Source organism: Lithobates pipiens, unplaced genomic scaffold (assembly GCF_037356315.1).
Source record: "Lithobates pipiens isolate NorthernLeopardFrog02 unplaced genomic scaffold, aLitPip1_a1.2 Scaffold_19, whole genome shotgun sequence".
Taxonomy (NCBI): Eukaryota; Metazoa; Chordata; class Amphibia; order Anura; family Ranidae; genus Lithobates; species Lithobates pipiens.
The window spans coordinates 343,846,561-343,864,005 of record NW_027507764.1 but is presented as its reverse complement, the minus strand read 5'-3'; the positions used below and the strand labels follow the sequence as shown (position 1 = coordinate 343,864,005).

At 43.0% G+C, this 17,445-nt stretch overlaps 1 protein-coding gene across 3 annotated transcripts in view; it reads right to left on the bottom strand.

The window, feature by feature from the left end:
- FARS2 (phenylalanyl-tRNA synthetase 2, mitochondrial) overlaps positions 1-17,445 on the bottom strand; it is a 670,425-nt gene that overhangs the window by 402,878 nt on the left and 250,102 nt on the right. For all 3 annotated transcript variants that reach the window (XM_077492141.1, XM_077492139.1, XM_077492140.1), the window contains exon 5: positions 1,398-1,529. In XM_077492141.1, the coding sequence (XP_077348267.1) occupies positions 1,398-1,529 (132 nt within the window). The remainder of the gene's footprint in view (positions 1-1,397; positions 1,530-17,445) is intronic.

Below are 17,445 nucleotides of genomic sequence, written 5' to 3'. Positions count from 1 at the left end.
TTGCAATGTGCTTCCCTCCTTCTTTTTTGAGCAGAGAAGACCAGCATACTTCTTGTGCCATCCTCCAACTGAGCTGGCAGTCATCCATAATCCAGAGATCCATGTCTTTAATAAAGCTCTTGTAAATGAAGATGAAAATCACACTCAGCTCCAAGGATATCCTTCTGAGCAAGCCCATTGGGGTGAAACGTGTATAGGGACTGAATATTTATTTTCAGGTAGCAACTATATTTATGCAGTCACTTTATCATTAACAGAATAAAGTATCAAAAAATTAGCTAACTCCAGAGTACAACTTTCATTTTCCTATTTATTCAAGTTGGGGTGGAGACAGGCTACAGGAGCTGGCTCCCAGATGGTCTGTGGACGTTAAGAGGTGTAGGTTTGGAGCGATGTTGTGCATCTGAGAATTCTTGCAATGTTTAGGCTGGGTATAAGGACCTAGTAACCGATCAGTGAGTGGTTGAGAGCCAAAGCCAGCTGCCCCCACCCCTTTTCAGGCCAGAGCTCCAGTGAGCACTGGAGGAGCAGAGTAGAGAGCAGTGACCGACAGTCACAGCTCTTCGTTCCAAAAAAGACAGAGAACTAGGTGATCAGAATTCATGTGATCGCTCAGTTCTCGCTCTTAGAGTCGACATAAGAAAGCTAGAGAATCACATCAATGATGCAGCACAGAGGTGAGCATGATTTTTTTTTATATACTCCAAATTTCACCTTTTGCAGCACTGTACACTATGGACATTTAAAGCTGGTTATGGGCTGCAGACTGAATTGTGTGTTGGCTAGTAAGTGTAAAACACTGGATAATATAATCCCGTACAAAAAAAATGTACCGCTCAAAGCCACTGTACTTAGACGCCAAAACTATAACCAATCGCTGGTACTCCAAGATGAGCCTCCCTAGCAAAGCCATCCAACAAGAAAAAGTGGAGTTGCACACAGAGTATCAGCCTAATAAGTTATGTGAGGATTGGCTTCAGCTAGTATCCTCCCATATGCCATTCCCTCCGATGCCTTTCACCCTCCCACAGGCTTAATCATAGAGAGACATGACATATTAGGCTGATACTCAGTCCTGCTTTCTCTTGTTGGATTGCTACAGGATAATACCAGCTATAAACTTCCTCAGCAGCATAGGTAGCAGGTTGCCTTTACAGCCTATTCATCAGCCTGACCCTGGATCATATGTATTTCAGCTGTGTATTAAGCTTATAGGTATATAAAGTGTAGCGCTAGTGCTAGCTGCTGGATTTTGCTTATTTTAAGAGCTTTTAGGCAGTGCAGTGTTCTTTTGAGTGCATTTGTGTGTATTAAGCTTGACGTGATTATTTAGAAATTATATATATATATATATATATATATATATATATATATTTATTTATTTTTTGTTTTGTTACCTGAATTCACCAGCTTCTGTTCCATGACACCACATCCTAGAACTTCCATCCATTTCCCCTGAAACTTGATCTCCATCTCGAAAGATGGGTGTGTAAATGGGAAGTAGCAGTCTACCCATCTAATCTCCAGTCCTAAGGATGAATATAAAATTCATTATTTAAAGGTTTTCCTCCAACATTGGATATCTAAGAAAACAAACAGCATAAAAGTTTAATCGCTTTTTTTCCTAGCTGATAATTCTTGATACATGAAAAAATGCTCCAGTCTACTGTAATCGAAAAAAACATTTTATGAAATGCAGACAGTCTGTGGAAGCAAATCAATCATGTGTCAGGTTTTTGCAGCTACCAGACAAGGAAGAAAATAAAGAAAGATCATGAAGATAGCAGGAAGTTCTGTCATTCTCAGTAAATGGGAACGACTGGTAACCACTAAGAGTATTCTTGTATTTAGAGCTGCACATGACAGAATATGCTGTCTTTACAGACTTTACCTGCACTGTAGGCATTTATTATCCTTCATACTTTGGTATCAGGATAACTAAGTCTATCTTAATAAAAACACAGTTGTCTAAAATGTCATCGTGCATCTACAGCATATTTTGAAACCACAGAAATAACCAAATATATACTGCTTCTTATTCTGCATCCATGTTATACTCAAAAGTGAGGATACAACAACAAAAATATATTCAGTTTACAAATAAATATAATTGTCAAAAAAAATTGTCTTAGTCAAGATAAATAAATATGCAATCCCTTCACCGTATATGTGTTCATCTTTTGAATTTAGATTACCGTATATACTCGAGTATAAGCTGAGATTTTCAGCCTCTTTTTTGAGGCTGAAAGTGCCCCCTCGGCTTATACTCGAGTCACCGCTGTCTGACTGCTCGATCAGCGTATCGAGCAGACAGACGGCGGACATTAAAATTCAAAAGCCGCGCCTCCTTCTCCGCCTCCGCCTGTGATAGGCGGAACACTGAATTTCCCAGCAGTCAGTGTTCCGCCTATCACGGACATCCGTTCATTCTCATACTACGGACGAGTATGAGAGGATGTCCGTGATAGGCGGAACACAGGCTGCTGGGAAATTGAGTGTTCCGCCTATCACAGGCGGAGGACGGAGGCGCGGCTTTTGAATTGTAGAATGGCCGCCGAGAAGAGCGGCGATCCTGGAGCGGCGATCCATCGGCACGACACGGGACGGAGGAGGCACGGGACGGAGGAGGCACGGGACGGAGGAGGCACGGGACGGAGGAGGCACGGGACGGAGGAGGCACGGGACAGAGGAGGCACGGGACAGAGGAGGCTCGGGACGACGGCGGCTCGGGACGGAGGCTTGGGACACAGGTAGGCTGGACACACACACAAGGCTGCACGGACACACACACACACACACACACACACACACACACACACACACACACACACACACAGGGATGGATGGATGGATACACACACACACACACACACACACACACAGGGATGGATGGATGGATGGATGGATGGATGGATACACACACACACACAGGGATGGATGGATGGATGAATACACACACACACACACACACACACAGGGATGGATGGATGGATGGATACACACACAGGGATGGATGGACGGACACACACACAGGGATGGATGGATGGATGGATGGATGGACACACACACAGGGATGGATGGACGGACACACACACAGGGATGGACGGACACACAGGGATGGACAGCCATGTCTCACCCTCGGCTTATACACGAGTCAATAAGTTTTCCAGTTTTTTGGGGGTAAATTGGGGGCCTCGGCTTATATTCGGGTCGGCCTATACTCGAGTATATACGGTATGCAAAAAAAAAATTAGATATACCACATACAGTGAGTAAAATAAGTATTGAACATGTCCCCATTTTTCTAAGTAAATATATTTCTGAGGCTGGGTTCACACTATTGTGAAGTGGATATGGGTTTCCCCACATCCAATTCACATAGCAAGAGATTGTGAGGGCTCTTAATGGAGCCAGTTCACATATCTCCGCAGTGGCTCTGGTGTGAATTGCACAGGAGCCCTGTGCATTTTTTGGCCTGTTTCACGTCCAAATTCAGCCTAATAATTGGGCTGAAATCGGACCTGAAATGGTGAATGGAGACGCACAGACCCCTGTGAGCCACTGTGATCTCAAGTGTGAATCTAGCCTAATGGGCTGTACACACCATCCAAAAAATCAGACAAAAAATATTACTTTCGAAGCGATCGTATAATAATCGGATCGTTAGTACAGAGCTTTGGAGAGCCGATCACGACAGTTTATCCGACATTATCTGATCGGACAAACACAAAAATGTTCCTCGTATGATACCAGATTGTACGATTTTTGTTTAATCAGTATAGTTGTCGTCCAAAAATACAATAGAAATACACTACAACACAAGACATCACTTTTGATTTTTTATTGTCGTACAAAAATTTTATTAACTTTAGTAACCTCTCCATTTTCAAAATGCAACTAGCATGCAAAAAAAAAAAGGACGATCTGTCATCCGATTTTCGGATCGTGTTTAAGGGGCATAAAGGTACTATTGACATGAAATTTTCATCACATGTCGGTAACAACCCATGCAATCCATACATACAAAGAAACCAAAACAAATACATTCAGAAATTAAGTTATGTGTAATAAAATGGAATGACACAGGAAAAAAAGTATTGAACATGCTGAAATGTATTTAATACGTGGTACAAATCCCCTGCTCAAACAGCTGGCAAGTATCCATAATTTGCACTTCAGCAAACAGCTAAAAAAATAAAAGAAACATTATAGAATGAAGGCCTGATATAACAACTTGTGTAAAATCATTTAAATAAATGTTAATCTAAAAATTAGCATAGCTATTATGTTAATGCGGTGCTAGTAACATGGTTACGTGTTCAATACTTATTTTACTTGGTATATACACTGCCTTCAAAAAGTATTCATACTCTATGAAATGTTCCACATTTTGTCATGTTACAACCAAAAATGTACATGCAGGGGGGGCGTGGCCTGCAGCGGAACCGAATGGACGTCTGATTCCAGAGCTCCTGCTTCCCCGTGGATACAACGGCGACAAGCGGCTATCAGGACCCCGTTTTTCCCTCATACACCTGGCGTTTCACGAGGGGCACACCCGTAGAGCATGATGGGCAAACGAAAAGGCTCGACAAAGCCACAACGGCTAACAGACTTCTTTCTCCAGCCGCGACATGACGGTAGGCAAAATGGCGCTGACCCTCCACCCTCACTGACCACCAAACACAGGCTGAAACAGCTCACCAGCACTTCATCTCCTAAAATGCTGGACTCCTATGGTGACCAAGCTTCCCCATCAGCATCCTCTCCTTCAGGGAGCCCAGCTAAAGCAAAACTAAAGCTGGATGGCACTGGATGCAGCCCCACGCTGAGCCCAGTGGCAGACTCTGAGGATGACACCCAGAACTCCATGACTCTATTAGAAACTATCCTACTACAAATCAGCCAGTACTGGATACAGTACTGAAAGACATGTTAGTTTCACTGAGGAGCACACTTCAGGCAGACATGATGGGCTGTATGAACAGACTCAGTGGAGCAGTAAAAATAGTGGAAGACAGAGTAGATCACCTAGAAGGCAAGATGGGGGAATTCGCCTCCACCATCAATGACTTGGTGGACGCCCACGAGATGCAGGAGGGGGAATCGACATGGATGAGGGACAAGTTGGCAGACATCGAAGACAGGTCTAGGAGGAACAACCTCACGATTAGAGGTATCCCCGAGTCCGTCCAAACCTCAGACCTACGCTCCTATGCCACCGACATATTTGCCTCCCTTCTACCTAATCTCTCCGCCATCGAACTGACTATCGATAGGATACACAGGTTGCCAAAACCGACCTACCTCCCAGAAAAAATCCCTAGAGATGTGATCCTCCGCATGCACTTCTACCATACAAAAGAGCAACTGATGCAATGCGTTCGCAAACAGGAGCAACTTCCACCCCAATACCAACATCTGCAGTTCTATGCTGATCTGTCACAGCATACATTGCAAAAGCGGAGAAATCTGAATACGATTACAAAAGTTTTAAGAAACCACCAAATACCCTATCGCTGGGGTTATCCCACCAAAATCACGATCACTTACCAGGAACATCCGTTTGTCGTAGACTCCTTGGATAAAGGTATCGCCTTGCTAAAGGAATGGAAGATCCTTCCTGATGCTAGAGATAATAATGCGGATGCCTCCAACCGCCGGCTACCCAGCCCGGACTGGAAGACTGTGACACCACAAAATGCCAGTTCACATACTTGACTAATACGCTGACGGGGTCATCATTTCCCCCTAACGGGGAAGCGGGACAACCGCTAGGCCTGAACTTTTACCCCGAATCACCTGAGCAGCACTTGGTTGCATACGATTCACCCCTATGCTTCTGAGGGGTGTCTTAGACCTATGCTGGAATTCACCATGCATACTTGTTTTCTTTTTCTCAGTTGTGTTCATGAGAATTGGACTTTCTTTGTTTTTTTTCTTTTCTTTTTTCAACCTTTATTTTTTCTTTCGGAGTCTTGCCAGTACTCTCTTGATCGGCAGTTCACCTCAAGAGCACCTGTTCAGCGCACGGATAGCAGCTACCACGAGCAGCTTAAAAACCAGCCCATACAACGGATACAACCCCAGCTCAACTGTGAGTACCCATATTATGGATTAGCCATCTCACCCCCACTGGAACTTTCAAAGGGGGGCTTCAACATTCACTCCATGTATACAGCACCTAAAATGATCTCCACCACCATCCCTCTCCATGCCATTAATTTCTTGTCTATCAACACCAAGGGGCTTAACCACCCCATGAAGAGGAAATCTATGTGGAAGGAAGCTCTATCTAATGGGTCAGACGTCCTCTGTGCCCAAGAAACCCACTTCTGTCAACATGCGGCACCAGTCTGCAAACATAAAAATTTCCCACACACCTTTTTTGCGAATGCCACTTCTAAAACGAAAGGCGTTATGATAGCGGTCAAAGATTCTGTTACTTTCACCCTACATAAGGAAATTGCAGACACTCAAGGTCGCTATTTGATTTTGGTATGCGATATTAATCAAACGTCTTATACCATTGTGAATGTCTACGCCCCTAATTCCCGGCAAATTCACTTCTTCCACAAAATTTTGAAAAAGGCCCGAAAGTACAGAAGAGGTTCTCTAGTGCTGTGTGGTGACTTCAATGTCATAGCCGATCCGTCCATCGACACAACGTCCAACCCTAAACGCCTGACTACTCCTCTGGGCAGTACATTGCACAGAGAGGATATATTTGATGTTTGGAGATGCTTACATGTCACTGAAAGAGACTTTACTTTCTTTTCTGCCCCCCACCATACGTATTCGAGGATAGACTTATTCTTGGTCGATCAACACACCCTCTCTAAAGCAGTGTCTGCATCTATCAACACTATTACGTGGTCAGACCACGCGTCAATTACGCTATCGTTAAAAGACTCTTCTACTTTTGAATCTATCCCTCTATGGAGGGCGAACTCTTACCTCATGCAATTACCAGAATACAAGTCACTAATCGAGGACCACTTGAAAGAATTTTTCTCCCTCAATGGGCCCTCGATGCCTAACAAATTTGTACTTTGGAATGCCCATAAGGCATATATCCGGGGAATTTTTATAAAACTAGGAGCTGGGGCGAGGAGGCGGCGGCAGCAGAGGATACGTGAAGTTACAGATAAGATCCGTGACCTAGAATCTAAAAATAAACAGAACACATCCCAATCACTAACTGAACAGCTCAATAGACTGAGACATGATCGGAGACTCCTTCTACTGGAATCTTTTGAAAAACAGGAAAAAAGACTAAAAATGACATACTATACACAGGGTAACAGGGCAGGGAAACTACTTGCACACCAACTAAAAGGACATAGATTAAAATCAAAAATCCCCTACATACTTCATCCCGAAAACAAACTAAAAATGCATCATCCTCAGGACATTGCCAACGCATTTAGCAACTACTATAGTTCCCTTTAAAACTTAAAAGACGATATCGACACTATCCAGCCCACACCCACTCTGATCAATGACTTCCTACAACAGTTATCTTTGCCCACCCTTTCCCCGCACCATTTAGAACGACTCAATACACCCTTTACACTAGAAGAAACTCTCAAAACAATAGACTCCCTCCCAGGATCAAAATCCCCCGGTCCTGACGGATTCTCTGGGGACTACTACAAGACGTTTAAACTACATCTACTACCTCATCTGACTGAAGTGTTTAATGGTGCCGCTGCCTCCTCCTCCTTCCGACATGAAATGTTAAGTGCTGTTATAGTGACTTTGCCGAAGCCAGGGAAAACGCCAGACACACCAGCCAATTTCCGCCCCATATCTTTATTAAACACGGATGTGAAAATCTATGCTAAGTTAATAGCAAACCGGTTAATAGATATCTTACCCTGCTTGATACACCCTGATCAAGCTGGGTTTACAAAAGGTCGTCAGACCTCGGATGCTACGAGGAGATTGACAAACATCATTCATTTGGCTGGTGCTGGACAGGGGCCTTCTCTGCTCCTCGCGTTGGATGCAGAGAAGGCCTTCGATAGGGTTCACTGGGGGTATATGAGTGCAGTCCTAAACAAATTTGGATTCTCCGGCATGATCCTATCGGCTATAATGGCTTTATACTCTAACCCTTCAGCCAAGGTATACACTTCGGGTGTACTATCCAATTCCTTCCTAATAACTAATGGGACACGTCAGGAGTGTCCACTCTCCCCACTAATTTTTAACTTAATATTAGAACCCCTAGCGGCATGTATAAGATCCCACCCCAATATCACTGGGTTTAAGGCCCAGAAATCTGAACATACGATTAGCCTGTTCGCAGATGACATTATACTGATGCTCACAGACCCCGAAAATTCCCTGGCTTCGGCTCATGATACTCTGAGAATATTTAATACATTGTCTTATTATAAAGTTAATGAGAGTAAATCTTATATTTTGGGGCTGGGTGTGGACGGGGACATGCAGTCGAGACTTAGTACACGGTTTCCCTATAAATGGAGTGAGAAAGGTATAGAGTACTTAGGAATCACCTTGACCCCCACCACTGGAGAACTATACACTAACAACTACATTCCCTTTCTTAAATCCCTACCATCTAAGTTACAAGCTCTTGATAAAACAGAACGCATCTGGTCCGGAAGGTTAGCAGCAATAAAGTTGATAATACTACCACAACTGCTCTATTTATTTAGATCCCTTCCTATCCCTATCCCCAATCATTACTTTACCAAGGTACAAGCTATCGTAAACAACTTTCTATGGAAAGGAAAGAAAGCTAGGTGGGCCTTTAAGAGCTCGTTAACATCGAGAACTGCCGGGGGGGTGGGAAATGTTCAGATTCATGACTATTACATAGCCTCCATCCTAGCACAACTGAGGATGTGGTTCCCGGATTCGCCCTTAACAAGATGGCGGGAACTTGAAGAAAGCCAAATCCCCAATACCAGCCTATATAATTACTTACTGACACACACAGCCAACACCTCCCGCATCACGTCTATGGCACCCTCCATCGTAGCTTGCCTACGTGCTTGGTAGCTACTCCTTACACAAACCTTTAGTACCCCTACTTCTATCTTAAAAATCCCTACTAGCAGTCTTACCAGACTCATCCCCAATTTGCAACTATCTCATTGGCGGGAAAAGGGTATTACATATATTGAGGACCTTAGGATAGGGCCAGCAATAAAGACGTTCCGCACATTACAAATTGAATATGGACTAGCAGACTCTGATAAGTACAGATATATCCAAATCAAACACCTTCTCCAATCAAATACTCTTTCAGACATACAACTCCCCTGGAAGATTATTTCATATCTCACCAAACCCTCTACCAATCTGAAGGGGATTTCCCTATTCTATAATACCCTTAATGATAAATTTACATTCCGCAAGACACCTAATATTAGTGCATGGGAAAAAGACTTAGGTAAAACATTTACGGAAGACCAATGGCAAACAGCACTGCGAACAACTTATGCTTCCACCAAATGTATCAATCTATGGGAAATGACACAAAAAATATTGCGTCGTTGGTACCTTACTCCTTATAGGATATCCAAATTCGCCCCCAGTGTCTCTCCACTCTGTTGGAGGCAGTGTAACCACCCCGGCACCCTGTACCATATCCTCTGGGAATGTCCTAAAATACAAACACTTTGGAACGCAGTGTTTCACATATGCTCACAAATAGCGAAGGCCCACATCCCCGCTAATCCGGAACTAGCCATTTTATCCCTAAACATAGATCTGATTCCCAAACCCACCAGAACGATAGTATCCCATATTATGCTGAGTACCAAACTGGCTCTAACGTGCCACTGGAGAGATCATGACGCACCAACGTTAAAAGAAGTCATCATAACTACTGACACACATGCCATGTATGAAACCATGTTTGCATCAACACAGGGCAAACTTATCGTAGCTAGAGCAAACTGGAAACCGTGGACTGACTGGTTTAAAAATACTAAACTGATATGATTATTACTTCATAATACTCAAGACCTATGGAAAGATATGAAGCAAACTGTGCTATGGCTCCGGACTTCTGGCTTCTCTTTATTCTCTTTTTATTTTTATTTTATCATTTTATTATTTTCTTTATACTATCTTTTCTTTGTTAACTTTATCTATGTTTTAACTTTTACTCCTTAACGTTCTTTTATGTTGAACATCCACCACTCTTCCTCAATTGCCTACACGGCGTATTGCTCAACTGCTGATGCAGTTTATGTGACTAGCAAAAACAAGCTGCAACAAATTTATTGTTTTTTTTTATAATACAACACCCTTATAGTGGATACACATGCAATATACATTGATAAGTGACATCTGTATTGGAGCCCTATGGGCCTGCTGGTACTGCTTGGCATTGTGGGAGAGTGCTTGCCGAGCCAGGGGAAGGTGGGGGTTTTCCCTCTCTAGGCACAGTGAGTACCCACTAGGGGTGCCAGAAGGGAAGCCTCCTCCTCATAATGGGGAAATTACTGGACACACAGGCGGTACATATGGCCCCCTGACCACTGAAATGGTTAAGCAATGTGACGCAGTACTATCCTTTCTGTATCTTTCTCTATGTTACATGTACGATGTCCTATGTTCTTATTATTTACTGTAACCCGAAATGTTGCATCTATATATATATGTAGGTATGTACATGTCTTCTTGTTAAATCTCAATAAAAACTTATTGCAATGAAAAAATGTACATGCATTTTATTGGGACTTTTTTGTGATAGACCAACACAAAGTGGCACATATTTATGAAGTGAAAGGAAAATGATAAATGGTTTTCAAAATGTTTTACAAATAAATATCTGAAATTTGTATTCAGCCCCCATTACTCTGATACCCCTAACTTAAATCTAGTGCAAGCAATTGCCTTCAGAAGTCACCTAATTAGGAAGCTGGTCAGAGTTGATGGGAAGATGGATGGAGCCAAATACAGTGCAGTCTTAGAAGAAAACCTATTATGCCGCGTACACACGATCGGAAATTCAGCCAGCAAAAGACCGATAAGAGCTTTTGGTTGGGAAAATGCGACCGTGTATATGCTCCATCGGACTTTTGCTGGCCTAATTTTGGCCAGCAAAAGATTGAGAGCATGTTCTCTATTTTTCGGTTGGGAAAAAGTTCCTATCCGAAAATGCGTTTGCGTGTATGCAATTCCGATGTGCAAAAACTCACACATGCTCAGATTCAACTACGAGACGGAAGCTATTGGCTACTGGCTATTGAATGTCCTATTTCTAGTCCCGTTGTACGTCACCACATTCTTGATGGTCGGAATTGTGTGACCGCGTGTATGCAAGACCATCAGAGTTTTTTCCAACCAAAATTCGGATTGTGTGTACGCGGCATTAGAGTTTGCAAAAGACTTGAGACTGGGGTGGAGGTTCACCATCCAGCAGGGCAACAACCCTAAACATACAGCCAGAGTTACAATGGGATGGTTTAGATCGGGTGTCCAAACTTTTTTCAAAGAGGGCCAGATTTGATGAAGTGAAGGCTGACCATTTCGCCTGGCATTCTTTGGACCATTAAAATTCGGTCTAAGTGTGTTTGTCCGAGCACTAATACACTGCCCAATGAGAATTGTCTTGCCTTTGTGGCTGTGTGGTGAGGAGATGAGCTCGGACATGTTATTATGGAGATAAATATTGAACTGTGAGGCAAAATAAGGGCCAGTGCCCATCAATGCAGCCTAACCAGTGCCCATCAGCACTGAGCACTCGTGGATTCTCTGTGTGGGGGAAAAAAGTTGTTTATTGTTGTGGTTTGTGGTTGGAGGAACAGTGAAAGTGAATTTAAACCAGAAACCCATTCACACTGTGTATGTGGCTGTGCTTCAATTTTTTTTTTGCAAGAACACAACAACATGCAGTGTTTTAATAACTTGCGCTAAACACAGAGTTTTTTCTTGCCTATATTTGCAAATATATGTGGAAGTCACACTGCCTCATCAATGACCATCTGGGAAGTGTAGTTCTTAACCCCTTTTCTAGCAAGGTAAGTTTATAAATGTTCTGGTATCCAAGGGGTTAAAGCAATCTCACATGAGTTTGGTGTTGCTTTTAAGAGCCAGGGAAGGGCTGTCAGGTAAAAGTGATCCTGGCGGCTCTTGAAATCACTTTCACAAGGCTATGAACCTAACCTAACCCTCACCGTTGGGAAACCAGTAAATGGTTGTAAGGCACACTGGGGTGTTGGCGGTAAAGAGCTTCTATTTTTAGCAGTGGTTTACTGTCGTTTTTGCAGAGGTTTTCAGCCGCTATGCTTTTAACCCCCACTGGTGGCCGAAAAAGGATTAAAACCACCCGCAAAGCGCTACTGCAGTGGTGCATTGCTGCCAGTACTGCCCACTGATTTCAATGGGAAGGGGTGCTTTAGGAGCGATGTATACACCGCTCCTACGGCACTGCAAAGATGCAGCTTGCAGGACTTTTTTTACCGTCCTGAGGGGAGGAGAGGCTCTTTACAGGTGCTATGCAGGTGTTATTTTTAGAGCTATAGCACCTGTAAAGCGCCTCAGTCTGAAAGCAGCTGGACATCTATTCCCAAATCCCCCCTGCGACTAATGAACACAGAAGACATGTCACTGTAGCCAGGGAAGCCGCTATTAAGGACCTGCCCATTCTATAACATAGAGGACTCTCTCTTCCAACATAGAGGACTTATTGCCCACCCTTGTGATAGCCAAAACAATAAAAAAAGATGTGCTGAGAAAATATTATCAAAATGAATAAAAAGAATCAAAAAAGCATCCCTGTACACCTAGCGTTAAAACACAGCACAGGGTGCGCACGTGTATGTAAGTATAATTGTGCCATACATGTGACACATTGCTGTGACTGCCAGAGTGAGAGCAATAATGTTAGGTGCTAGGGACAAAATCCATGATTAACGCCAATCTGACAACCTGTAAAGACTTTAAAAGTGACGCCTATGGAGAATTTTCGGTACCGCAAATTATTTTGTGCTTTCACGGACGCATGCAATTTTAAGGCCTAGCATGTTTGGTATCGGTTTGCTCAATGCAATCCCATCTTTTATATTTTACAAAAAAAAAAAATGGTATAATATTATGTTTGTTTGCACTAACATTCATTTTACTTTTAGGGTAGTTTCTAGCAAAAAATGCTGATTTTTAGAGCCCTTTCACACTGAAAGCGCCCGCGCGTTGGCGGTAAAGCAGCACTATTTTTAGCAACGCTTTACCGTCATTTTAGTGGCGCTATTCGGCTGCTAGTGGGGTTTAAAACTGCCCCGCTAGTGGCCAAATAGGGTTAAAATCACCCGCAAAACACCGCTGCAGTGGCGGTTTGCTGGCGGTACATCGGCGCTGCCCATTGTTTTCAATGGGCAGGGGCGATATAGGAGCAGTATATTCACCGCTCCTATATCACTGCAAAGAAGCTGCTTGCAGGACTTTTTGTGCCGCCCTGCCAGCGCCGAGCCCCAGTGTGAAAGCACTTGGGCTTTAACACTGAGTTTGCAGCTAAGGCTTTTTTCAGGTGCTTTACAGGCGCTGCTTTTAGCGCTAAAGCACCTGAAAAACGCCCCCAGTGTAAAAGGGGTCTAACGTGTGCAAATGTTTTTATAAAATTGCCCTGGTAGACAAACTATTGATCTAATCCAAATCTAAATGAGCTCCCATCTTGGGACTTGCCGTATTTCCCAAATAAAATAAGACGTAGCGTGATTTTCCAGGATGGCTGCAATATAAGCCCTAGTTAACCACTTCAGCCCTGGAAGGATTTACCCCCTTAATGACCAGGCCATTTTTTGCGATACTGCACTGTGTTAATTTAACTGACAATTGCGTGGTCATGCGACGTTGTACCCAAACAAAATTGATGTCCTTTTTTTCCCCACAAATAGAGCTTTGTTTTGGTGGTATTTGATCACCACTGCGGTTTTTATTTTTTACGCGATAAAAAAAAAATACAGACAATTAAAAAAAAAAAAAAAAATATTTTTTAGATTTTGCTATAATACTTATCAAAAAAAACAAACAAACAAAAAAAAAAACATTTAGGCCATACTGTATGTATTCTGCTACATATTTTTGGTAGAAAAAAATCTTACAATAAGCATATATTCATTGGTTTGCTCAAAAGTTATAGTGTTTACAAAATAGGGGATAGAATTATGGCATTTTTTGTTATTTTTTTTTTTTTTTTTACTAGTAATGGCGGTGATTAGTGATTTAGTGGGACTGCGGCATTGCAGCGGACAGATCGGACACTTTTTTGGGACCAGTGACATTATTACAGTGAATAGAGCTAAAACTATCCACTGATCACTGTATAAATGACACTGACAGGGAAGGGGTTAACAATAGGAGGGGTTAGATGTGTTCTAGGGAGGTGTTACTAACTGTGGGGGGAGTGGACTGACTGGGAGTACAGAAAGATCGCTGTTCCTGATCACTAGGAACAGCCAATCTCACTGTACTCTCCAGTCACAACGGGGATCTGCTTTGTTTACACTGTCAGATCTCTGTTCTGCCTGAGCAAAAATCGTCAGACGCTGCGGGCGCTGGACCTGCACAATGGCTCCCTCGCTGTGTCTCGTGCACGAAAAAGAATGTACGGGTATATTGTTTTGCGCAATAGGGCCAACCAGGGCGGTGGGCAGCCCTTAAGTAATTAAAGCCCTTGTAAAATCATGTAATCCGCTCTGTAAAAGGATTATATAATGTGTAGTGTGCGGTTTTGTGTAACATTATTGTGGAAAATACCTTATTTACAGCGCCGCTAGGTGCTCACGTGACCCGCTGGAGTCCTCCTCCTTTCCTCTCAGCTGATGTCAGCGAGGATCTCAGCCCTTTCCAATGCAGTGCTCGGTGCGGGGAAGAAGAGCTCTGGCGGGTCACACTTTAAATAAAGTATTTTCCACAATAATGTTACGCAAAGACACACACTGGACATTATATAATCCTTTTACAGAGAAGATTACATGATTTTACAATGATTTTAACTAATTTTGGGATTATAGGATTTAATAATGCTGACTCCTGAGTTGACAGGGAGGGAGGGGGAGAGAAGACAGGGGACACAGGAACTTTAAAATAAATAAATAAATAAATAAATAAGATATCCCCTGAAAATTAACCATAATGTGTTTTTGTAACCAAAATTAATATAAGATTGTCTTATTTTCAGGGAAACATGGTATATAGCAACACCTTTATGGCAGTCCATTCCCCCTTAGATGTACAAAGACCTACCAGAAGCCCAGTATCACTCAATGGCAGCTGAAGACCTCCAAAATTGATAACTAGCTTCTTAAAGCGGGATTCCACCCTAAAGTGGAACCTCCGCTGATCGGATCCCTCCCCCCCTCCGGTGTCACAATTGACACCTTTCAGGGGGGAGGGGGGTGGAGATACCTGTCAAAGACAGGTATTTACACCCACTTCCGGGCATAGACTCCCGTGGGAGTCTACGCCATTTCCTGCCCTGCCGCGATGTCTGCTGGGACACACACGGGTCCCAGTGACAGCGCGGAGATTTCCTATTGCGCGGCGCAACTCGCGCATGCGCAGTAGGGAACCGGGAAGTGAAGCCGATTCGCTTCACTTCCTGATTCCCTCACCTAGAATGGTGGCGGCAGCAGCCGAGGGCCGAGCGATCGATCGGCCTCGGCATCGCTGGAACCCGGGACAGGTGAGTGTCCATTTATTAAAAGTCAGCAGCTGTAGTATTTATAGCTGCTGGCTTTTAATATTTTTTTTTTTTGGTGGAATCCCTCTTTAAAGGAAGGCACACATGGAAAGGGGCATTTCATAAATACAATACAAAAATTTGCTAGCGGGTAAAAACACAAATTACACACTGTTTTAACAATTATTTTATTAGTGCTGAGAATTTTGTTTATACTGTTTTTACACAGCAAAATGCCCTTTTCATGTACACCTTACTTTAAAAAGCTAGTTTTAAATTGATTTGAGCAGTTGCCATTTGTTTTACAGTATTTCATCTGCCTGTGGCTCCTGTTAAGGGTTTCTTTTTACTATGTATAGAATACAGCGGTGGCCAGTGGTATATCTTTTTATTTGGGGGGGCAAACAGTTTACAGCCAGACAACCCCCTGCGCGCGGTCGGTCACCCACAACACCTACCCGGGCAGCACATCCTTCCGGGGATGGCCGGCTTCCACTGTTTTTCCTTCTCTGCATCACGGTCTCCTACTCGGCCAATAGGGTAGCTTCTCCTTTCGGGTCTCTGGGAGGCAGAATCAGTGTTACAATAGAAAATATTAATTTGCTATTGTCACAAAACTGTCTGGGCTCGGAGCGCAGCGCTCTGCGCCCCGAGCCCATTCTTTTTTTGAAGCCTATTAGAGGCTCTGGCTCTAATCACGTGCTTCAACCCCCCCCCCCCCATTGCAATCCATGTGTACCAGTGCCCTGCATGTAGATTGGGGGGGCCGGACGCATCGCATGGATGGGGGGGAGGCGCCCATGTGCCCCTTATGGACAGGCCATCACTGATAGAACATAGAATAGGAAGGATGGGATTAAGTTAAACACTATTAATGTATCTCGGTCGTACAAGGTGAGAATATTTTGAATATATTGTAGATTTTGTCCTTCATTATAAACACATTGTTGGAATACAGAAGTAGCATCACTTTTTACCATTATTATATTCTAGGTACAAAGAATTAATCTGAATACCGCTGGCAGGGTCGTGATATTATTTTCTCCCAACTTCATATTCACTGGCAGCTGCCTCACTGGGCCATTTTCTTTATTATATTAGGTTAAATGTGAACATCTCTTTTTTATCTCACTATACTAAATCTATATCCCATTCACTATTTTTCATTTTATCCTCTGGCAGATTTTTTCAAATAGGAAAAATTAACAGTCCAAGGATAGAATAGGATCATCAACATTTACAGGGGATACGGAGCAGCCACAAAGGCCTTGTGGCTTCAAGTTACAGAATGTATCTGAATCCTTTTCTACCAACAGCAGGGAGCCAACCACCCCGTTTCTGAGCTGTGTAAAACAGAACACTTTAATAAACATGAAAGAACAATGCAGTCTTAAAGAGTATCTACTGTATAACCAAATGTTTTTAGTTTTTTTTTGTTTGTTTTTTGACAGAGTGGGGAAAGATTAGAACTCCTGTCAGGTTTGACTGCCATCAGAAGCGCCACTGTCTCCATTTTTTGCTCAAGTATAAAGGTTCTCTCTAGGACAGGAAGTGAGGGGGGAGCTTTCTAAAAGTAACACAGACAAAAGTGATAATGTATTTATTTTTTGTTTTTATGTTAAGTTAGAGGAACGTTAGGATCTTTGACACTTTTATTGTGTTTTCCTTGCATATTTTTGCTCACTTCCTGTGTGATAAAATGCTGTCCCCAAAACACAACATAGGAGAAATACAGGAGTTCCAACTCTTCCCCATTCTATCCAAAACAAAAAAAAGTT